Below are 24,356 nucleotides of genomic sequence, written 5' to 3'. Positions count from 1 at the left end.
GAAGTACTGGAAACTCCCGAGACATTAGAGGGGACAAGGAACAAGAAAGTGGCCAAAGGAAACAATTCTGTACGGGATTGGGGCTCCTTATCCTATGGAGTGTGACCCCGCAGGGGTGCCTGGAAGGAATTCCCAAGGATTACACCAGTTGCTTGGGGAAAGCAGCATGTGGTAGGACTGGGGTGGGGCCAGGTCCTTCCTGCTGCTGTAACCACCCTTCCCTGCCCGATCCACCCCACTGCACTACTCCTCTCCCCCTCCTCAGCATAGCCGTCAGCGGGGGCCAACGGTGAGTGCTCCCAGAGGGGCGGAGTTGCCCCAGAGCTGAGTGCTATAAGGGAGAGTAAACCCACGCCATCCCTTCACACAGCCACCCCCACCCCCCTGCTGGCAATCAGCCCCTGGCTCCTCGCCAGGATCCCAATTTGGGTGGCTCCTGGCCTTGGCAAGAAACCCGGGATGGTCTGAAGTCCTGGGGGGCACAGAGACTCGCTGGACCAGATGACCCAATAGGTTTATTCCCTCTCTCATGGCGGGGGGAGCGATCCAAGGGGAGGAGGCTCCCAGGCACCCCAAGTTCTCCCTCTGCCCAGGGGCGCTGGAACAGTGTTTATAGCGGGGCTGCTGGGAGCCATTGACCCAAACTGTCAACCCCATATGTGATGGAAACCACTTCAAGCCAGGGGGTGCGGCAGCTCCCCTACTTCCAGCCCCCGTGTGCCCCCCCTCCCCTGCGCCTTCCCTTTCCCCGGCTCCCCCCAGCCCGCTCCTGCCCGCCGGGGCTGACCCTGGGGCTGTGGGGAGAGGCTGGCTGAGGCGCAGGCGGAGGCTCAGCCGGGCCGAGGTTGGGCAGGGGTTGGGAGTGACTCGGCGGGGCTGGCAGGGGGCGCTGCTGGGCCAGGCTGGGCCGCCCGCCGGCGGGGGGTGCCGGGGCCGGGCTCTGAGGGGAGGTTCTGAAAGTGACAAGCGAGGGGCTGAGGGAGGGAGGGAAGCCGCCACCCCCGCCCCCGCTCAGTGCCCAGCCGGCGTGGGGAAGGGCTGGGAGGGCAGAGCCCCCCCCCCCTCCTCCGGCACAGCGCGGCGGGGAGAGCTGGCCCGGGCTCCGGGCGCTGTCCTGCGGATGTCGGAGTAGCGCGAGCCGGCTCAGGAATGCCCCGGCCGGGCGGCTGGGAGCGGAGCCTCCCGCCGCCGCCGCTGCTGCTGCTGCTGCTGCTGCGCGCGGGGAGCCTGGCGGAGCTCGGGGGCGCAGCCCGAGGTAAGACGCGCCGCGCTGCCCGGCGCCGCCTCGGGCGGGCCCTTGGGACAGTTGCCCGCCGCCGCGCCTCCCCTGAGCCTTCCCCAGCGCTCCCCGCTCCGCCATCCCCTCCGCCCGGTGCCCCAGCCCGGCCCCCTGGGGCGCCCTCCCGCTTTGCGCGGGGCAGGGGGGCGCGGGCGCCGGCCGGGGCGCGCTCCGCTGTCATCTGGGCTGAACGAAGGTGTTTGGCTTCGCTCTCCCCTCCCCGCCGAAGAGCCGCAGCCCGCTTGGCTTGGCCCCGCGCCGGGGCCGGGGAGTGCGGGAGTCTTTCCGCCGGGCTTTGCCTTTTTGTGAATGAAACTGGGTGACCCACGAGCGGAGGCGACCCCAGACAAAGCCCCGATTCACCAATTGTTCCCTTGTCGCTTCCAGCCTCCCCAGCTGCCCAGCCCGGAGAGGTTGGAGGAGGAGGAGCAGCAGCCGTGTGTGTGTGTGTGTGTGTGTGAGTTGTGCACTATTTGCATTTGCAAAGTACGGTAAAAACGGGGTGCATCTGGGCAGTGGGGCTGAATGTGGTTTCTAAGCCGCAATCTGATGCATACTTCATTTGGACCCTCTTTAAAGACAATGGCAACATTTCGAGTAAAGCTAATAAGAAAGGCAAAGCGTATTACCTTCCCCTGCGGGAAGCCGTCGGTGCTTCCCTCTCCTCTCTGTGCTGGGACACAATGAAAGGGAAGATGGGCTGCTCCTGTGGATACAACTGATCCTTTCTTTGAGGAGGGGTGAAAAGTTGATTCAAGCCGTTAGGGTGTTGGGCTTCTCTTTAATATGCAATCTGCAAGAGGCAACCCAGTTTGAGTCTCCTTGGCAGGATACCTGTGTCTGGTTAAGACGCCAGAAAAAAACCCCTTTTTGATTTTGTTTTTAAGCTGTATTTAGAAAAGCACCGACACAGCATAAGGGTACCAAGGAGAAGGAGAATATCTTTTCAAGGGGCAACACTGAACAAGAGGCCTTTTCAACAATCCATAGACATTAGAATGTAATTTTTTTTTTATTAACCAAGACTAACCTGGAAGCTGCTTATAACGGAAATTGTATATATCTTTGGGACAGATTCTGATATCTTTACTCCCTTACTGCATGAATAGTCCCATTGATGTCAGTGAGGCTATTTACATAGTAAGGAGGTATTCATCATAACTAAGGGTACTAGAATCTGGCTATGATTAAATGTGTATCAGTTCATAATTTATTAACTGGGTTTTGGAATGAAGGGGAGAGTATAACCAGGAAGCAGACAAAAGTAAAAGCTTTAACATCAATTTGTTCATCCTGAAGAATATCCTCTGAGGAATTTTAAATCTACAATTTAACTTTCCCGAATTGCAAACATTTTAATCCAGTAGTTAGACAAAGTTCTGTTAGGACTTTAAATTTCACATCAGTATTCTTCTTCTTGAAAAATAGTGTAACCAGGGTCTTTCTTAAGAAACATATTTGCTTATTTTCCTCTGATTCCAGGCATTCCTATATTCCAGTTAATGAAGTCAAGTTTTATACTTGATCTGTACTTAATTGCTTTATAAAAACACTTTCCAAGAGTTTGACTGAGTTGTTAGCTAAATGTAACTATTCCTAGGGCATTTCATTCTGCTTTTGATATTTGACTTAAGGTCTGTAAGGTAATATTGCCAATGATGATTTGTCTTTTTAGTTCCAGCAATGTGCCATCTTACTGCATATATATAGTTCAAGGGCAAATTGTTAACAATTACCTTAAAGCAAATCTCTTGTTTAGTTTTAACCAACAATATTTGTGATCCTTTCATTTTAATATTGTTTTGTTTTATTTTTAATTGTAGCCATTTCAAGAATTTTAGATTTGAGTCATCATATAACATATACATAAAAGAAAAGGAAGCTGATAGCCTGGATTGGCATTTGGTAAAGTTTGCATATTTAGGCTAAGATATTTAAAATGACTAGTGATTTTGGGTGATTTTTGAAAGGCTTAAAAAAATGCTGAGTATGCATAACCTAAAACCAGGCCCCTGGAAGGTGTGTCTAGTTGGTCAAGTCACTTTTGAAAATCTTGGCCATAGTGTATATTCAAAAAAGAAAAATGTACAGTAATGCCATGTTAAATACTCAGAGGTCAAGCAATGAAAAAGTTAAGGTTTTAATAAAGAGACAAGGTGGATGAGGTAATATCTTTTATTGGACCAACTTCTGTTGGTGAAAGATACTAACTTTTGATCTACAGAGAGCTCTTCTTCAGGTTTTAGGGCCAACATGGCTACCACAATTCTGGAAACAAGGTTTTAATAACACCAACAGCCATATTGCACATGTTATGGAATGGTTTCCATTAAAAAGTCAACTGTTATCAACAGTTACCACACAGTAGTCTGAGATTATCCCTATCTTTCACTATGGCCCTGATTCTGCTGTTGGATCCGTGTAGATGGATCCTATTGATGTCAAGGTGACTGTGTGGGTACAAGGGTCTAATCGTATACGTTTAATTGCTGGCCTACACATTTAATTGGTCTAGCCTTAGAAAAGGAGTTCTCTGACATCTGCGTGGTGACAGCTGGTAATGTTGAATTTGAATGTCTTCTGTGGAATATTTTATGTATATTTAACAACATAAACTTTAAAAAGGCTAAATTAATGTTACTTTTTCATTTCCTGACCTTTTAATGTTTAAATTCATAACCTTAATGTTACCTTAACATGAGTTTTTTTTTTTTAATAAAGTAAAAGTTAAAAAAACCCCAAATCCAAACCTTATGATGATCGATCAGCAGAGTTTAAGCCCACAATTTGCTCTCTTGGATTTACTATAAATTCTGTAGGAGAGAGGCTCTATTTATACTACTTACAAGCTGTGTAGGAGCATAAGGATTTAAATACAGAATCAATGTCTGCATTGAAATATTGTCTGTAGAAATGTTTGCTATATTGTAAACTTTTCTCCTAGATATTAATTAGTGTTAACTTGGTGCCAGATTAAGTATTGTATTGCCTCAGATTAGAAAACATTATCATCATGCAATGAGAAATTTTTTAATACATATAATTAATTTTTGTTCTGAACATGTAAGGATCTAGACCGCAGTGAAGATTAGCTAACCTGAAAATCTTGAATGATAAAAATTTAGCAGATTTTGAGTTGTGTAAGCAAAAAGATATATTACCATTTACTTAAACTAAGTGTATAAAACTAAGTGTAGAAGTGTATAATTTAATTTTTCCATAATTCAAAAATGGGTCAATGGATTTCTCCACTCCCCACCCCTGACTACCACCACCAAAAAATGTCCATGTGATTTGGCTGAGACCAAACATGGACATTTCAGATGTAAGGGAGGATATTTTTTCAGACCTGTGAAAATAAGACCTTTAATTAACATCCTTATATACTGGTAACTTTAACAACTGTAAAACTTTCACTATCAGGAAAGCTTTAATATTGATTGATTGGGAATCCAAGGTCTGCCTGCCCATTCATCTATGTGATTATTATTTAATATTCACATTACAATAAAACCAGAGCCCCCAACGTGTACAGAAGCTACCATAATAAATCCTGTTCAAATATTTATAGACATGGTTTTTGCTCCAAAGAGTTTATAATCTGACATCTTGATCCTGCAAGTTCTTCAGGATGAGTGTAAATTAATTCATGTCAGTAGTCAGTTCACTAGGACAACTCATATGAGTAAAAATAAGTGAGTCTTCAAGCATATGTAGGACAGGGGCCTAAAAGTCCACTCGTGACCACTTTCGGTTACCAAATAATCTAGTTGAGACATGATCATGTGATGTAAACTAGCTTGCATAGTTGTCTTTCTAGCCATGCTGTCTAATTGTTTTAAAAATCGACTGTCTGGTTATTGACTGAGAGAGGGTTACATGATCTTGTGAGCTAAAATAGAAGCATTTTGGCACATCATAAGCCTGCTGCATCATATTTAGTACAAAATCATCTTTGTGACATTTAAATGTAACTCAAGCTCCCTGCAGAATTTGAACAAAGTTTCTTTGCTCTTCTGGTTTTTGTTTTTGAAGGGTTGGCAGCCACAGTGCAGGAAACAAAACACAGAAAAAGCAAATTAAAAGCAGCATGCACATAAACGTAAATAATTTATTTTTAAATGCTCTTCCCAAGTGCACGGAGAGGTTGGCCCAACAATGAGTAAAACCACAAGGTTAGTGTGAATATGAGGAACAGGAATTCTATAACTTAGCTTTTTCCCCTCGCTCGTCACAGTATCTGTGATGGCTATTGTTATTACAGCTCCAGCTTTATTATTGTTGAATATCATGTAGCTCTGTGAGCTAAAGTAGAGTCGTGGCAGAAGCACCATGAATAGGGTAATACAATTTTTATGCATAAAAACATAGATCCATAGACTGCATATTTTAGATAATAGGAAAAACTGTTGCCCTTTTTGAAAATTACCTCTAGTGGATTAGCATTCCTCCACCTTTGATTAGGAGTGCTATACTGCAGGTTTTCATCCATAGGGCAATAGTTTTCTATTTCAGTCAGTATGCATTATATGTTTACAAACAAATAAAATGTTTCTATCATTGACTAACAGTGAATGGAAAGATGGAAATACGTTTTGGAGCTGTTTGACTGACTGATTTTGGTATCTGGCACGTCTATTCAAAAGTTGTGCTAACTACAAATGAATGATTAGAATAATAGTTTGTGTATTACTGTAATTATGTCCACAGAGAATGGCGTGCTAATTATATACACATAGGACATTTTATTTAACTTAAGCCTTTGCAAATGAGATCTAGGCAGGGGTCTACTTAAAGATTCCTTATAGCTCTTAAATACAAATATCTAAAGCTGGACAAAAAACCTTCCCTGAGGTGTGACACTAGATACTGTTCTTCAGAGACATGCCCAGAAATGCAACAGCCTTCTGAGACACTAAAAAGCACCTCAGAGTAGAAAATTCTTCAAAAATCTCTAACTAAATGCAGCAGCTTGTAACATATAAGCTATCTTGCATGCCAGAAATATCCAAAAAGGTAACTAATACAAAATAAAAAATAAATAGTGTATCCCTTCCAGGTCCTGTCCCACACTGTCATCTTGCCGTAGTGAGCTCAGTTATGAATTTTATGTTTAGAAATGTGTGTGATTTTTAGAAACATTGTTTAAATCTGTAAATTTAGAAACAGTGTTGTTTAGAAATCTGGTAAACTGTGGTCTACTTATAAGCCAGTTATTTTATGCTGCTAAAAATTGTGTATTATTTATTATGTCAGTGTAATGTACCAATCTTGCTATAAATATTAGAATAAAGCTGAGCTGAAAATACCCACCAGTGTTTTAGAGGTGAAACTGCTATGTGAACCATAGATAAACTAGGCAGATCATATCATGGTCTGATCTTGGCAAAGGTAGTAAATTTCACATCTTGTCATTCATTAATAAAAAGAACAATACAGTGATAAAATAGTTCACTTTTAAAAAATTATTCCTACATGTTAAAAGTTCTCTTAAATGAATATATTAAACATACAGTCATATTTATAGAATTATATTTTTATTTGGTTAAAGTAGCAGCATTGAAAAACTAGCAAATCAGGCCTTACTTTTTTATGTTGTCTTTTGTATTGAAGGCAGTCGTACTATTTATGTGACTAAGTACAAGCACAACTCTCACAAGTAAGGGTTTGAAAGACTAGATCCATACTTAGTATTATTAGAGCACTGTACAAATGTTAATTATCAAATACCAGCTCTTTAGAGCAGAGATTGTCATCTTTGTTACTTGTCGGCATTGTGCCTGTAATATTCACAGACATTTAACTCAATCATTCATAATATAAACAATACAGATCTGAATAGATTAGAGCCATTTTCAGTGACGTATAAATTATAGCACAATATTTTGATTAACTGAAGTACATCTCTCTAGTTCCTGTGAGAACAATTTTACGTGATAAATAAGAAACATTTAAAAGTTTCAGTGATTATTTTGATGTTTTGGTGTCTACAGCATGATCCAGGAAAAGAAGTCACACCTTTTGCTATATAGTTACTAACAATATTACTTTCATTGTGAGTACTAGTGTAATGTTACATATGGGAGACTTTGTCTTTGGTTTTATTAAATTTCTTTTATATGTCCATTTTGAGCTATATTTGCACAATTTTAAATATGAAAAGCACATAGGAAAGTGAGAGAGTCTGCTCAGCTATGAAATGGGGATACTTTCAGCTCACATAGGTACTATTAAAGTATGTTTATAAAGCTTTTTGAGACCCTCTTGTGAAAGGCACTGTAATAAGTATATTTCAGATCTGCAATGCAGTGATGTTAGATTCCCATTGCACTCAGCCAGATTTGTAAAGCTTTGAAACAAAAGCTATTTAAGAAAAGCAAGCCCTTTATAATGACAGAAAGCAATAATGCAGGGTCCTCAATATTCTCCTTGGGTTTTGTAGTAAAATTCCTTCCTGAAATGGAGCCAGTTGAGTTCCCCTGCCTCCAAATAATTTTGCAGAGTAATATTTGAAAGGAAATGGCTAGCGACTTGCAAAAAGAATCTCAAGGTGCATATTGGTAAGACAGACACACAAATTTGGGGAATGATTAGATGTTGTGACTTGAAAACAATCAGTTAAATCCAGGAAAAGCACTAACAGAGATGCAAGATGCCACTGTCAGTACTGAGGAGTTGCATCCTATCTGACACATGAGAGGAGTAGAAATTCAATGTGGCTCCAATATCCCTTTTTTTTTTTTTTTTTACCAATGAATATATTGCTAAATCTGGGCAAAAATAGGGGGAAATCACCAATATTTTATTTTTAAAACACAAAAAACCAATATTGGCTTAGTGCTGTATGCTGGGAGTGAAATTTACCTTGCAGAGGGGGCTGAGCAAGGGCTATGCACCACTTAAGCCTTGCTGTGTGCTGGCCTAGAACTGAATTTCATGCTAACTGAGCCATGTGGAAAATAAATATGCTTTGTTCAGTTTATTCCAACACAAAATGTTTGAATAATATTCAAATAATTTATCCATCAGCTGTAGTTCATATAGCTGCATCTTAGCTATGTTAATGAACATATTTAAAAAATTGAACAACCTTTTGCATATATGTTCTCTGTTTTTTCTCAAATGTACATGTACATCTGTGTGACACTGTAAACTATGGGTTGTATTCTCGTCTTAGCCTCTGTAATGTCTAACTTCCACTACTGTTAATTGGAGTTGGGTATGTGAATGCATTAAGGGGAGTAATAGTGTGTTATTACCTGAATTCCTACTTAAAAGTAGAAATCATTTTCTGCTACTGATCTATTTTTGAAGTATGTTGCTATTAAGATATGATTTTAGTCCTCTTCAGCACTTGCCCTGCTGGTATCTCCATGTTGGAGATCCCAGCAATTTGAGCGCTCAGTATTAGCGCTTCTTAACAGGATCAACTCCTCTTATGCAGCAGGTTCATATAGCAGCTACTAGAGACCATGGCATAAACCTGCATTTTATTAAAAGGGTTTTCCAAGCCTGCCAGGTCATGTGTTGAAACTGATACTTTACAATAGCTTCCTGCGACCTACTGCTCTGATCCTTCGAGGGATGTCAGTGAACTGTACTTCTGTCTCTTTCCCAGATGCTCTGCTTTTTCTGCTGCTCAAGTCTAAACATCTGCTCCAGGACTAGTGAAGTAGCTGGGAAAGAGACAGAATGGTATAGTCCTGTGTCAGAGCACAGCAGCAGGCCATGGGAAATCAGAAGATCAGAGATAAGAAAGGAAAAATGTTAAGTAACTTTATAACCTCATCACATATTCCCTCCAGAGAGTGGAAATATATTAGAAGACACTTTGTCACTCCTAGCACTCAGGATTGACTTTGGAGGGATATACTCTTTCACATTCACAGCATGGGAATTACTCTCTGGAGATAAACATCTTGGTTTCATCTACAGGCAGCGTTTTCTCTTATTGCTGTGAAACCTTATTCTCAAAGGCTGGAGTGTAACGTGCTGGCTAAGAGTGTCATGCTGCTGCCCATCTAGTGGTTGGCCCACACATTGTGTAAGGACACTACTACCTAAGGTACTCTTTTGACTCAAGTGGTAGAGGTCTGTGCTTTTAGTGCTGAAGGTGCCAGGATCAGTCCCCACTTGTAAGCCATGATGGGAGGAGGGGCATTTTGATAGCTGCAGGTGAACCTCAAAGGCCTGACTTTCAGAGGTGTTGAGTATCTGAAGCTCCCACTGACCTCACTTTCAATGGTGAGTGCTCAGTACTTCTGAAGATCTGGCCTCAACAAGGTTGGAAGCTTGGTTCAGCAGTGAGAATTCAGACCATTGTTCTCACTAATCAAACTGCCAGAGATGGTAATGCTGGGCTGGAAATATCAGAACAATAGCCTTTTTATGAGATATCTGGTACTTCCTATCTGCTGGTGCTGGTTGGCTTCATATTACTCTGCAAAGAGCCTTTTGTATGTCAGTGCTCCTGGCCAGGACCAGGAAAATGTCTCACAAATAATGGTGCTGCTTCCAGTGGAAAATATCTGGATATGGCTCACTTTGTGTTTTGGGCAAAGGTTTGGGTAAATTCTTCATTTGCCTGAACTTTTCCCCCAGCCATAACTGCTGTGAAGAGGTCATTGTGAAAGTTTTAACACAATCCGGCTCTCAGATTACAATATCCTAGTCAAGACAATGAAGATATTTGCAGCAAAACTGGAAACTATGTATAACCTACCTTGTTTTTGCTTCTTGTAACATACTTAAAATTCAGACCAGGATTGTCAAAACATTTGTTAAGGTTCTTGAACCTATTCAAATATCTTGGGACCAGTTTTAAATGAACCAGGTTGGTTTATGGTTTCATATTACATCTATGCAAAACATGCTGTTTGTGCTGGTTTCAGATGAGTTTCACTTTGAGTTATTGGTTATGTTTGAACACCAAACATACAGGATGTACAAACCAAAGCTTATTGGAAACCATCTCAATCAGCCACTGTATAGAAAAACCTAAGTTTCACAGAGCCCTAAACTTTATAAAAGAGAATATTACCTTTTGAAGTGCATTATGGTGTTTCAGTATGGTCTTGGTATTTTTTCCTCACAGTAGCACCTAGAGGTCCCACTGAGATCAGGGCTTCCTTGTGCTAGGTGCAGTATATTACCATGGTATCAGCAAGACCCTGTCCAAAAGCATTTAACAATCTAAAGAGACCAGACAAAGGAAGCATTATCTGTATTTCACAATAGGGAAACTTAGCCACAGGATGGCCGAGTGACTTCTCCAGGCTTACGCAGGAAGTCTTTGGGAGAGCTGTGAATTGAAACCAGCCCTCCTGAGTCACAGTTGAGTGCCTTAAATACAAGACCACCTTTCCAGTCTGCTTTGGTTGAAAGGCAGTGGCATACCTGTGATGTTCCTTGACAGTAAAAAATACAAGGAGGAAAGAACGGGTGCTGAATACCTGTGTAATGACGCAGGGCTTCTGCTGAACTCTGTAAAGAGGTGGGGAACCACAGAACTTTAAGGGCTCTAGATCTTAGTGTTCACCATACGAACAGATTCTTGTTTGTTATTAAACAGATTGTTTTTATTCTGTCTTAGTTTCAATCCCAGCCATTGTTACGAAACATTATACAGTGGGTATGTTTGGTTAATCTAAACCAGTTTGCAAACTGCATTTTTATGTAAATATGAACATATTATGGAATTGCTAATCATTGAAGTCTTTCAGATATCCAGACATCTGGCTAGAGCCAGAATGGATTAACCAGGGCTGAGTGTAGTCCCTTGGGGGTAAGTGGGTGGCATTCCAGTCTCTCTATTACAACAAATTGAAACTATTTTGAGTTTTTTGGTATATATTTTTTTAAAGATTTGATGAAGCTTTTAAGTGTTTTTGTCCCTCCACGGAAAAAAAAGTCTATACCAGTGCTGTGTACACACAGCCTGTTTTCGTATGCTTCCTAAGAGCAGTAAAATCCTTAGTCTTTTAACTTGATCTGTAAAGAAAAATACTGAGTAGAGGTGGTTTGATGTTGTAGCTACCATCACATACTGGAATGACTATGGCACACAAGCTGTTTTTAGTCTTTTTTTAATAAAAACCCCCAAGCCAGTCCTTTGAACCTGTTTTAATCTGACTCTTCAAATAATGTATTATTTTGAATATTTGTAATCTCAGTAACTATTATTACTGTGAAGATATTTATAATCTAAGACTATTTTCCTAATCTCATCTCATCTCATCTCTGGTATGTATACAATGTTATTGAACTATCTGAGTGCATCACAGCCTTTAATATATGTTTATTCCCATTTATTGCCTCTACAACTTTTCTCTTAAGAATGTCTTTTTCATGTGTACTTCAGAAAATTTGATCTAGAGCTAGCAACTAGTGCCAGCCAGATGGTAGCTTTAGTGATGTGGACACTTGTCCATTAGGAGTTGGACTGAGATAATTACATGTAGGCCACAGAATAGCACCATCTGGGTCCCTTGATTCCAACCAGTGACCAAGAAGGAGGGCTTGGCATTCTAATGCCTTCAGCTATTTTCTCCTCCTTTTATCGTTTTCTGAAAAACGAATTTTGATTTGCTGTTAATGATAAACTGAAGGGCACACGAAAGCACACCATGACCTCAAGACCTATAGATGTCTGGTGGCTTAATAATAATCAACCAATACTGAGAGAACCAAAAAACAAAGGTGAAGACCCTGTCATTCAAAAGCTTCTGCTAGTTGGTTACAGTGAATGATTATATATGGCCGTGAGGCTGTGGGCGCTCTTCTCTACTTTGATTATCTATTCCTGTGTTACTGCCAGGCTTGACCCTTGAAATATGTTCTGATAGGGCTGTGTCTGAAGCCCACTCAGGATCTGAAGCTAGTACAGAATGCAGCTGCCTGCCTTTCAAGTGGCACAGACTGGTATAATGCTCAGTTCTCTTCACTAGCTTTCTGTTAAAATCATGGGGCAAGTCAAGGTGTTGCTGATCCGAATGGTCTGGTATCTGTTCTGGAGAGCAAAATTGCCTTTTACCTCAGATACCATGAAAACAGTTATGATCAGCTGGGAAACGCTTGCTGTCGGCACTTTTAAGTTTGAAACCCTTCACATCCAGTGATAGCGCTTTCTGAATTGAGGTCCCCCCTCCTTTGAAACTCATTCTTGGCAGCTTCTCAGAGCCCAAGGCTACAGCCTCCATGGGCAAGATGCAAGCAACACTTGTTTTGCTTAGCATGTAGTTAACTGTTGGGCCTCGTCTTTGTGGTTTTAATTTACTATTGCTTAATTTAGTAGCCAACACAATGGTAGAGTAAATTAATATGCTGTGAACATTTGGATAGGCTTTGGAGGTCCATCTCAGTGCAAGCTCAGATGGACCTCCAAACTTTAACTCACACCCTCTGTGAGATTTAGTTGCATCCTTTAAAATAAGTACAGCCGAAGTTGAATAGGGCCATGGAATAATTGAAACCTGGTGTGGGATAATAGAGCACACTATGGAGTGCAGTGGTAAGATACATGCTACTTACCCAGGAGAGTGGAGGGCCATCATCACTTGGAGTTCTGCCTCTCATAAGTTATGGGTCTTTCCACTGGTCATAAATTGAATTATACCACCATTATTTATGTTATCCCTTTATTTTTCGTTCACACTGTATGCTGTGGATAACGTGTGAAGAACACAGGCTCTTTGCTGCATTAGGAGAGGCAATATCTTACATCTATATAAGCCAGATTTTAGTACATCCCAGAGCTGTGACTAAGATATAAATGGGCCATCTGAAAAAAAAATTGTCAAAGACTCTTTTCTTTGCTCTTTCCCACCTCTTCTATTAGGTGAGGTATTATGGAAAAAGACCCCGGGCAAGGGAAATATTCACAAAGGTCCATTCTCATTATAGAGGATCTGTCTGTTCATTAGTGAACTTCTAATTTCAAAAGAAGAAGTTTCTGTAACTTTTTTTTTTAAATGTATGGGCAGATGGTATCTGGTTTGCTCTTGTTACTGGTGAGAGTCTTTTCCTGGGGTATGACAGACTCTTACGTCATGGTTGTAAACATGTTTTCTTCAACATGTTTGTGTTTCAGTACCCCCCTGCTCCCATGACAATGGTGAGAAATGTGAAAATACAATTTTGTGGACTTTCCAATGAGAGAAACTAGGTCAATTTTTCACACAGTCAAGGGCTGACTGTCAAAATATTAGGAGGGTTGCTTTCTTGACATCTCTTTCTGCCAGGTGACTTACATTTCATTCTATGCAAGCTCCTCTCGGGGTTGATCTTTAGTTTGCCACTCCTAATAACAATAAAGAAAAATCTTCTTGTCATGTGGCTGAGCCAGCACTTCAGCTTGAAAGCTACAGCCCTAGGGCAAATAGACCAGGTGGAAATGTCAAAGTGGAAGGTGCTAAGAACAGTAAATAGTAATCAATAATTTGCTATTGGCTGTCTAGTGCTTTACGGGACATGTTCGGTTAACTTACCAGTTTTTTCTGCTGGGGCTGGCATTAAAAGGGAGTGCTGCAAAGGAGATAAGATTAGATGGTCCCTTCTGATTTTAACATCTATGAATCTGTGAAGATCATGATGTTTTTGTGGAAGTTCCTTGACCACTCTGGAAAGTTAAAGGGGCTCGATTGCTGGCATCAGGGAACACCTGTGAGTTTTCCCCAGCCAGAGGATTAATGGCTTGGATGGGGAATCTCATGGGCCAGTGGTATAAAAGCCAAGTAGAAGGCGGGATATAAATGTGAGAATCCAGAGTTCTGGCAGCAACCTAGAGGACCATGGAGTGTGTAGGAATGCTTTCTTTTCACGGGAGTAGTTCATAGGATGTTCACACCCCCCCCCCCCAGGTAATTCTGTTCTTAGTGAGATCATTATGAAGGCCTTTGACTTGATGAGTTCTTATGCACTGGGAGAGCCCTTGAACACTGGGTGAAAGTCTATGGTCTGCTTTGTGCTGAAGGGCTCATTAGATAGTCTTCTGGCCTTAAGATCTATACATGAATTTAAGCCACTTGCTTTTTCAACAAGTGTGTGACTAAGTCCAGTGGGAGGCCTTGACTTGGCGGTTGCAAGTGGGCTCTTCCAGATTGCTGTAGTAAATGACTGAGTGGCTGCATGAGGCACCATGGATGTCATGGGAAGAGCAAGGCTGGCACTGCAGGGGACTTTGGAAAATAGCACTAGGGAAGCGTACCTACATGGTTTTCCATTTTTTGTTGGATTTTTGGCCAGCTCTATAGCAGTCCCATTTTCAAATCACTCAGTTGTCAGTTCTGTGTATACTCCTCCCCTCCAAATTATTATCTCTAATGATTATCTGCGGTAATGTCACATGGAGTGATTGTAATAACTGAAAAGGCCTAGGGGGAAGAAGTCCATCTCAGCTCCTCAAGCAGGGGATTAAGTGCATACACATTCAATACAATTTGCTAAGAGGTACTTATATATGTATTTGTTAAAGAAACTGTAAAATCATTTGGAACAGTTCAGAGAATAGTTATATAATGATAGGGAAGCTCCAGTTTTCTTTTACTTTTCTGTGGATTACCTCCTTGCAGTTATTTTTGTATCATAATCCTTCTTTCCTCCCGCCAAAGCTACATGACTGTTGTAGGATTCCATAAGAAAATGCTTATATTCTTGAAGGATTATTGCAGCTAATTTTGCTCTGCTTCCTTCTGTTTGCATGAGGTGTTATCCTGCAGTTTGATACTGTAAATTACTGACGCCAGAAATGTTGACTCATAAAAATTAAAATCCCACAGGGAAGGGGAATATTAGTTTTCATATTTTCTCCTTTACTGACTCTGTTGCATTTCTGATTTTTTTTCACATCTTAAAGATCTCCCATCGAAATCGGGTTCTTTGAGAGATGGGGCTGAATGATCACTTAATGAGGATTACTCATACTGTGGTATCAATAGGATTTGATGGACTTGCTGCTTGAGTACATTCACAAATATATGACCCACTTTTTTAGGATGTTTGATTGCATTTTAGCAGTTATCAACCAGAATCTTCCCTGTACGGGGGCACTTCCATGCTGGACACATAGTGAGGGTGCTCTTCTGCAGAAAAGATCCCAGTTGACTGCATTTTACAAGCTAGCCTACCTTAAAGACATATTTAATATTTTCTGTGGTCTTGTCTGGGCTTCTGTGGAAGCCTGAATAGTCATTTGTTTTAAATTGTATCTTCCTTTAAAGACATCATTGAATTTTCAAGTGTTTAAATGACTTAGGAGTCCAAGTCCAATAGGACTTAGACTTAGAAGTCACTTAAACACCTTTGAAAATTTGACCCATCTTCTTTCCATCCTCTATCTTGGATATCCCAAGAACTAGGTCCAAAGACCTAGGTAAACTTAGAATCCCTGCCTTGGCTGAGGTAATTGAATAAATGGTAGTTAGTAATAAACTTACACACTTTTCAGTACCCACAATCTATAAAAATATTTTATTTAAAATCTGTTAAATAAATGAAGGTGATTACCTTGCTAGCAATGTTGGTTTTTCGAATGGTTAAAATTATTTTTAACAAATATATTCTGTTGTACAGAAATCTACATAAGTATGTTCCTTTTGAACTGGAACTGTAGGTGCTACAAGGGGCTGAAGCTATTAGTGTGCCCTTTTAATACTGCTAAGAACTAAAGTACACATTAAACAGTTAAAAAGACTTAATGGGACAAATTTTGCCCTCTCATGCACCCCCTACAACTTCAGTGAGATCAGTCTCAAAGCTCATTTGATGGGGTTTCGTGAGCATAATTGAGAGCAGAATTTTATTCAGCCTTTGAATAAAATTCATCCTGTGCAATATAAATCCATGATTTTAGTATGCTGATGATATCTTTACAAGAGCTGGTTCTTTATTCAGTTGACAAATATTGACTTAAATTAGTGACAGTTTTATTACTACTGCATTTGGGGAGCTAGTTTAGAAGTTATTTTGCTGTTTATATGTCTGCCAACCGAACTTGGTCATTTATAGATCATTAATTTTTGTACAAAGAAAACATAGTATGCAAATAATAATCTATTTGTGGAAGTCCGAACAATCCTCTGGTCTCCCTTTCTCCATAGCTATCAAGTAAATTTTTGCAAAAGTAAATTTTTTTTTCACACAAATAGAGTACAGTGCAATTTCTGCTTCCTGCACTGAGTACCATGGCAGCAAACATGGTTTTAATCAATACAAGGGTCATACCATTAAGCACAACTTTCTCATCCCCAGGATGAATCACACTTGAAGCACATAACATGATAGAAAGGATATGCAGCTTCTGTTTATGCATAGCAGCCTGGGGACAGGATCAAGGGCAGTACTTTTCATACAGTAATATATATGGACAGAGACTATTCAGTTTCCTTAATTAAAATATTACCTATTATCATTGTGTGCCCTTTTATACCACAGTGGCCATCATCTTTCTCATTCTGGGTGTGCCTTCACCACATTCCGAAACACAGTGTTCTATCTGTTTTTCTGAAAGAAAAATGTGCTAATGAAATGAAACTTCATTTGCATAATCCAGAATAGTTCAAATTGAATACAGATCCTAATGAATGTACAGTATATGTTTCTAATAAAAAGTATACATAAAACACTTAAAATCTTTCCCAGATTTAATGTTTGACTTGAAATAAGCATTTTCATTTCCAATTTTTAAATCACTCTGTACCTCAGGGATAGCATTTGATGAAAGCAGTTGTTATTAGATGTAATCCTTTTGATTGAATACTACATTGTCTAGTTGCATAAACCACATAAGACCAGGCAACAAATAACAGTCCTCTAGGCACTAGCTTATGGTTCGCCATTTAGAGGAAGAAAATATAAAACAAACCAGAGATTCTAATTTATTTTATTTAAATTGAGTATTCACTCTTTTTTTTCCATTTCCTGTGTGGCCTCTTTGTTTTTATTGGCTTACTCACAACTTCAGGGCTAAGTGAAATGATTTATTTTTTAGAAAAAGGGGTTTGTTAAGTAGGGTTCTGAATTTTGTTCATTTTTTGGGTCCATAAGGCTTTGTTCAAGTAAGTCAAAAGGGAAAGGATCTTAGTGCATTGTTCATATTTAGGCTTGGCAGAATTCAGTTTTTAGTTTTTATAATTTTAACAGATAATATCATTGGTTATTTTAAAGCATTTTACATTTTTTATCAATGTTAATTTTTCATAGTTGTGCAAAATTATCAATTTTAAGATTTTCTAATTTTAATCGGTGAAAATGTTTGTAGGTGGGGGAAATTATTGGGCACAGGCAATAATTGTGTAATGATGATAGGTGTTGAGATTAAAAAAAATAAAGCTTTATAACTGTTAAAACACAAATTTTCAACATCACATGTCAAAATATACGAAGTAAATATCCTTAAGTCAGACTCTGAGTTCTCAAGCAGCATTTTTATTACTTTATCTATCTGTGAATTTCAATGATCATCGATGGAAAACTTTTTTTTTGGTCAGTTTGTATGTGTATGGTGAAAATGACGTGTACCAACATTTACCAATAAAACCTTTTTACCATTCGGATGCACAAGACACAGCCCCTTTTGGAGGATCTTACACCCTTGCAAAATTTGGTGGTTTTGACCCCAAACCAGGAGGAACTTGGCAGCTTCAGATGAGTTTTCTTGGAACAATCTGGTAGGTCTGATTTAATCCAAGATTTTAAGGTGCTTATCCCCATAGTATCTAGATTTTGGTGTGTCCAAAGTTCTCTTCTACAATTGGTTTTGCAAATGAACTGTGGGGGCCTTTCCTCTACACCCCCACTGGTGAGCTCTATGCCATATTCTTAGTGAGGATTTGAAAATGGAACCCAATACAACATACATTGTAGTTTAGAACTTTTTTGGTAGCAGCTTGCTGATGGATGCTAAGACTACTGGGAAACTTCATCTGGTCCAGAATGCAGCCATCCTTTTGCTTAGCAGTGCTTCTAAAGCACTACACTTTGGTTCTGTACCATATTCTATCCTGGCTTCCAGTCCATTTCTGTGGGCAATTCAAAGAGAGGGTTTTTTGACTTAGTTGGCTCATGTGACATTGATAGTTGCTGATCTGTTTGAGTTAACATCATCTTAATGTTGATTGGGATAAGATTTGAGGCAAGATATTTTCACTGAAGAGTCCATGCTTCAAGAACTCACTGTTCCTTTGGTTCAATAGAGCTCAAGTCTGTTGGCCTTCAAAGTGTGCTGCAAGGTTTACCTGTTCTCCCAGGCTGTTAAGTCAGGTATGTCTTTGGATTAGGTTAGCTATTACAAATAATGAATGGTGGTGAGGTGGAATTTGTCAGTAATACTGGTCCAAAATTGTTGCATATTCTGTGTTTTCAAATCAGTTATTTGTACATGTGCCTAAAACATAGGATAAGTGCATTTTTATGAATCAACACTAAACTTTCACCCTGATCTGGGGCTTAAAAACCTGCTATGTGTCAGTTCTCATGTGCACATGATAAACAACAGAAAAGCATAATGTAGCGTGTTATCATCCAGCAGTGCCAGCTCCTCAGTTGTTTATATGTATAAGCAGATGCTTATGCTTGGGGACCATTGATGTATTATCCACAGGGTGACTTGATTTACCAAGAGGTGACATCGATTTGGTTCCAAGCACAGAGATATCTGTAATAAAGATAGGCTGGAGACAAAGGAGTTTCAAATGTTTTTTTATCTTATTTTCCATTTTTTAGCCATTAGGGTTATTAAAAAAAATTCATCTGCAGCTATTTATTTCAAAAGCGACCCTAACAAAATGCACTGGGAAGCAGGAGTACAGATGTCCATATAGCCATGTCCTGTAATGATTTTAGCAAATGATAGGTAGGACTACAGCTCAATGTTGGCTGGTAAGCTAAAATCAGTGACCTGTATGTCTTAAATCTAATCCGTTGGGTATTTTTTTTCCAGCACTTATCCTCCTTTTATTTTCTTTTTAAGAATTCTGTTATGTGTCATGATTTTATTGCAACAGTAATTATATTTCTATCTTATTTTGAAAAGTGATATTCATTTCACAGAAGATTTCTGGTCACCACTTTACAGTATCATAGAAAACCTTTTCTTGAGGCTGGATAATGTCTCAGTGTGACTTTTATTGCAGCACACAAATAGGAGTGTCTTGACGACTTCCAAGCCATTAATATCTAACTTATGTTTAAATATATGAATAAAAGCACAGGTTTTCTAGAGTTTCATCTTTTTGTAATGTATTTAGTTCTGTAACATACTATAGCCAGATGAGCATTAATCCTTTAGTATTTTGAAGAATGGGAATTTCTCCTTTTTGAAGATTTTGTTTCCCTCTAGCAGGGAATACTTTATTCAGCCAGAATTATTTTCTTTTGGCTTACAAGGGCGGCAGTTAATGGAGCACATGGCACGTCTTCCTCCTTTCCCATCCTCATTCTAATGCTTTTGTTTTTCCTAGCTTCTCCTGCATCTGTATCTTCTCTTTTTAAAGTCTCTGCAGGCCTCATATTTCCAAAATGATCTTCCTCTTGGCTGTTTGGGATCTCTCTCTGAGGAGCTACTCCATCTATAACTTCAGAGAGGCTGTTCCTTTTGTCCACTTTTATGTAATTTCATTGCTTTCCATGTGACCAGCTCCTCTTAAACTGAAGAGTTCTGGGAAGAACTGGAACCTGGGAAGACTGACAACTATTTGGGACAGTTATAGTGCTGCAGTGTCAACTTTTTTAAGATGTATGTATGCTATATGGGCAACTCATCCCTCAGTTACCCTCACTGATACATGTTTTAAGCCCAAATCTCACAAGCTCAGTCTCCCTTTTGGGGGTTCATTTTCACCTGCAAATGTTATACCCACATGTTTTGCACCACTAGGCAGCTCAGTTCTTGATCTATGCCTGGATTCAGGCATTTAGCCAGGTAAGTGGTAAGATTTGTTCCTTGTTCCTTGGTTTACCTGTGGGCATGAACAAAGAGGTACAAAACTGTGCCCTCAGCACCACTAAAACTTGCCTGAATAGCCTGCTTCTAAGAGAGACTTTTGAAGTGAGAAGCCCTTAGAACCAGAACAGCAAGTACAGGAAACCAAGTTCAAGCTGAGAAGAATCTCTTAGAATATGCAGCCTATTCCACTACTAACATGTTCTCTAACTTTTCAGCATGAATTTACCTTGATCAGAGTCACTGTACTGGATTTCAGTTACTCCCCTGTCTGAATATCTAATCCATTCCACACAAACTGCTGAAAAGGATCAGGAGTTTTTCAAACAGTTATCCCCATATGACTTTTGTTATTAGGAGGATCTCTGTTAAGCAGCTCTGTCCCTCAGACCCTTACTCCTGTGAGTCCCCTTTATTCCTGGGGAGTAGACTGTCTCAGTAGGGATTGGAAGCCATGAAAATGCCATTTACTCCCACTTCTGCCGCTGGCTTGCTGTGTGTGACTGGGGAAAAGTCACTAATTTCTACCTGCTTCCCAATTTGTAAAAAGTAGGTCAATAACTTTTACCCACCTGTGTAATGCACGTCCAGATCCTTGAATGAAAAGCACCACTGTATAGAAATAAAAGGTGGCATTATTGTTTTTTTTTTTTTAAATAGTTGAACATTTTGTCTGGTAGATAAGTTTTCTTGTACAAATAAGTAAGATATTAGTGGTTTGAGAAGGTAAGTTCTGTTACTAAGGCATTCTTCTTGTAATAGGGAATAACACTAAAGCCTGAAACATTTTACTTACTGGTAAAAGACAACTTTCTAATTGTGCCCACTGATGGAAATACAGCTTCCTACTGGACAAGTTTATTTCAGTTAAAGCCACTGTCAAACCCCACCCTTCATCTTTATTGTGTGTGTGATTTTGACTCAGTGTCAGGATGGTTCACTCTCTTCCAAGGAGAAAGCAGAATATATTTGCTCATTTTGTCACAACTTTGTTTATTTAGTGACTTTAGTGCTCACAAAATGGGCTGGGCTGACACCTGTGGGCCCCACCAAGACTTGTGCTCCGGTGTAGACACAGTACAAATACATAGTAGAAGACAATCTTTGCTCCTTAAGAGCTTAGGGCCAGGTTTTTAAAGGATTCAGGTATTCATCTGCTCAAGAGTTGCAAGGCCTAACTCACGCAGAAGCTTATGTCTCTCTCTTTCAAAATTGACTTCATGAGCTAAATCTCACCGACTTGCAGGTTCCTAAGCATGTTAGGCATTGCAGCGATGAGTAGAGCAACACCTAGGTGCCTTTAAGTCTAAGGGTAAATTCCTGGTGACACTGAAGTCAATAGCAAAACTTCCATTGACTTCAGTGAGGCGAGGAGTTTGCCTTAACTATACAAGACAGAGGTGGGAGGAGAAACAGAGGCATAGAATAGTGACTTGCCCAAGGTCACACAACTTGTAGTGGCAGAGCCAGGACTACACGCAGCTCTCCTGAGCCCCATCCCAGCCCTCTGTCTGCAGACTACGCTGCTTCTCAAGAAACACATGGTAAAATAAGTGACTCTACTGCTAATCTTTCATCACCAGTCCTGGCTCTGTGTGTGTGTGTGTGTGTCCAGCGTACTCTGTAAAGGATCATATAAACGTTGATAAACAAACACGAGGTCAAGAAATGCACCTGACAAAGCTACAATTTGTAGAGCAGCGCCGGGTGCCTTTTCATAAGGTGGTGTTGTGTATTAATTTGAATTTCTCTGTCTTCCTGCAAATTTTCCTACAGCATTATGTGCTCAAACTATGTCTGTATTTTGGAAGATTCAAGTTTGACCACTGTAAATGGGTTTATATTTCCAACAGGGCAGTTATTTAATTTCCTGTTGGAAGTCTACAAATATTGGCTCTGTTCACTACTTGGGAGGAAGCCAAAAGAGAGTACAGTATCATTAACTTGCTCTATTCTATTGGAGATTTCGCTTAATAAGAGTTTCATCCATACTTAGGACTGGAACATAATAAAACATATCTTTCTAATTAATCTCCATAAGTGTAGTTAATAGCATTAACTTAGAAGAGATGGAGATGGAAAGGTTAGCATGAGGACAAGTATTTTTCATTTTTTCTTAGTCCTGATTTTACTCATTTTTATTTCTCTGTGGACTTTGTTGTTGCCTTTTGCAAATAAAATACCAGAACTAAGGTACCAATCCTGAAATTGGATGCATAAGGATAGACATGTATTGGCCCTCAGGCCATTGACTTTGGGATACACTTGCATGGTTTTTATTGAAGGATTGGTGCCTAAAAATGTATTGGTGATATTTTGGATAAAATTATCAGCAGTGTCTAAGTCATTTAGGTATTTTCAAAAATGTCACTTAGGCCGTTAAGTGACTTAGATGTGTTTTGAAAATTTTACCCTTAGAGGAACAAAAAAGCATAGAAATTTTTTTGCAAGCAAATACTATTGCAAAAAATATCTTTTGTTTAGCGATCAGATGAAATAAATTTTCTTTAACTGTTTTTAAAACTGGAAAAAAGGAAACAAGTTCTTCTTTCATTTACTGATTTTTAGCAGTGAGGGTAACTAAGCATTGGAACAGATTACCAAGCAATATGGTAAAATTCTCTGTCACTTTGAGTCTGATCCTGAGTAATTATGCTGGCTTCGGTACAGTTACTCTGGATTTGCACTGGTCTAACTGAAGGTAGAATTTCCCCAAGGAACCTATTTGACCTATGATAACTGCAGAATGCAATGTATGCTGGATCTACTGCCTGCTGACCTATTCTGCACAAAGGAAGACCTGCTATGATGGGGGAAAAACCCAAATGCTGTGTGCCTGAGAATTCTGAATCTGCTTGGGTGTCAGGATGGCTAGGAACTCATGGAAAAACACGTGAAACTTGCACATTTTTGTAGATATTTGTGACCATTTACTTCTGGCTCATTTACAACCTCATCAGAAGTAAGGTTACATGACAGATGTGATGCCAAGAGCAGGAAGGAAAAGGCATGTTATGCATAGCTGTCATGCCCCGTATCACATTCTTCAAGGCCCCTATTGGCTGATGACAATACGCAGTTTGGGACAGTGGTTTGGATTGAATCAAAATTGGGTGTTGAATAACTTGCATGTGTCAGATGATCAAGATTAAGTTCTTTTTCCTTGGTCCCCCCCAAATGAAATTAAAAATTCCTTTACATAGAAAATGCACATAAAAATCCACATATATTATAAAGTGGTATGTGGGACAAAAATTCATCAAACATATAGAAATATACTGCTTTATTAGGTCCAGTTTGGGTGGATTCTCCATCACTGACAATTGGTAAATGAAGGTTGGATGTTTTTCTAAAAGACGTGCTCTAGGAATTATTTTGGGGAAGTTCTTTGGCATATGTTATACAAGAGGTCAGACTAAATGATTGCAATGGTCCCTTCTGGCCTTGGAATCTATGAATCCCTGCTACCTTCATATTTTTATGAATGATTTTTAGTAACATTTGTATCTGTTATACAGCATACAACTGAAGACTATTACATGCATTTACTTCTAGGTAGACAAATGTGAGTCTGGTTTCCTTCCCCCTTCCCCCATGTGCCCACTTAATTTCCATTGTTAATAGCAGTTACATTTGCATATGGACAGTAGACACTCTGGTCCTTTATAGTTATTTTCCAAATGTTAGGGAATATGGTTCTTATTCCAGTTCAGGAAGCTTTGCGAAAAATCTTTTGGATGGGTCATAGGAATAAATATGGCTCTTTCAACTTTATTTCTCTGACGTCTGAGTGATAACATCCAGTCGTTTGAATTTCTACATTAGGTTTCATCCAAGGATCTCAAAGTGCTTTATAAGAATGCTATTATTTAATTACCACAATACCCTGTGACTCAATTAAGTCTTTGAGATCTGGTGATAAAAAGCGCTACATAAGAAGTAGGGATTATTATATTGGCTACATATCAGCATCCCCATTTTAGAGAGGGGTAAAGTATGCAACACAGGTTAAATGGCTTGCTCAAGGTCACACAAGTGAGTCAGTAGCAGAACTTGGAATAACACCTAGGAGTCCTGATTTCTATAGCCCTGTGTTTTACCATTAGACCACACTCCTTCACCTATAATAAAGAAATGTGC

General features: G+C 39.7%; 1 protein-coding gene across 1 annotated transcript in view; it reads left to right on the top strand.

Moving 5' to 3' along the window:
- The first annotated feature begins 1,079 nt into the window (after window positions 1-1,079).
- The window catches only part of ROR1 (receptor tyrosine kinase like orphan receptor 1), a 248,741-nt gene continuing 225,464 nt past the window's right edge, over window positions 1,080-24,356 (top strand). The window contains exon 1 of the mRNA XM_073357446.2: window positions 1,080-1,255. Coding sequence (XP_073213547.2) covers window positions 1,150-1,255 — 106 coding nt within the window. The 5' untranslated portion in view covers window positions 1,080-1,149. The remainder of the gene's footprint in view (window positions 1,256-24,356) is intronic.

Source organism: Lepidochelys kempii, chromosome 8 (assembly GCF_965140285.1).
Source record: "Lepidochelys kempii isolate rLepKem1 chromosome 8, rLepKem1.hap1, whole genome shotgun sequence".
In the NCBI taxonomy this organism is placed as follows: Eukaryota; Metazoa; Chordata; order Testudines; family Cheloniidae; genus Lepidochelys; species Lepidochelys kempii.
Note: the sequence above shows the minus strand (reverse complement) of the source record. Positions and strands in the feature narration are given on the sequence as shown.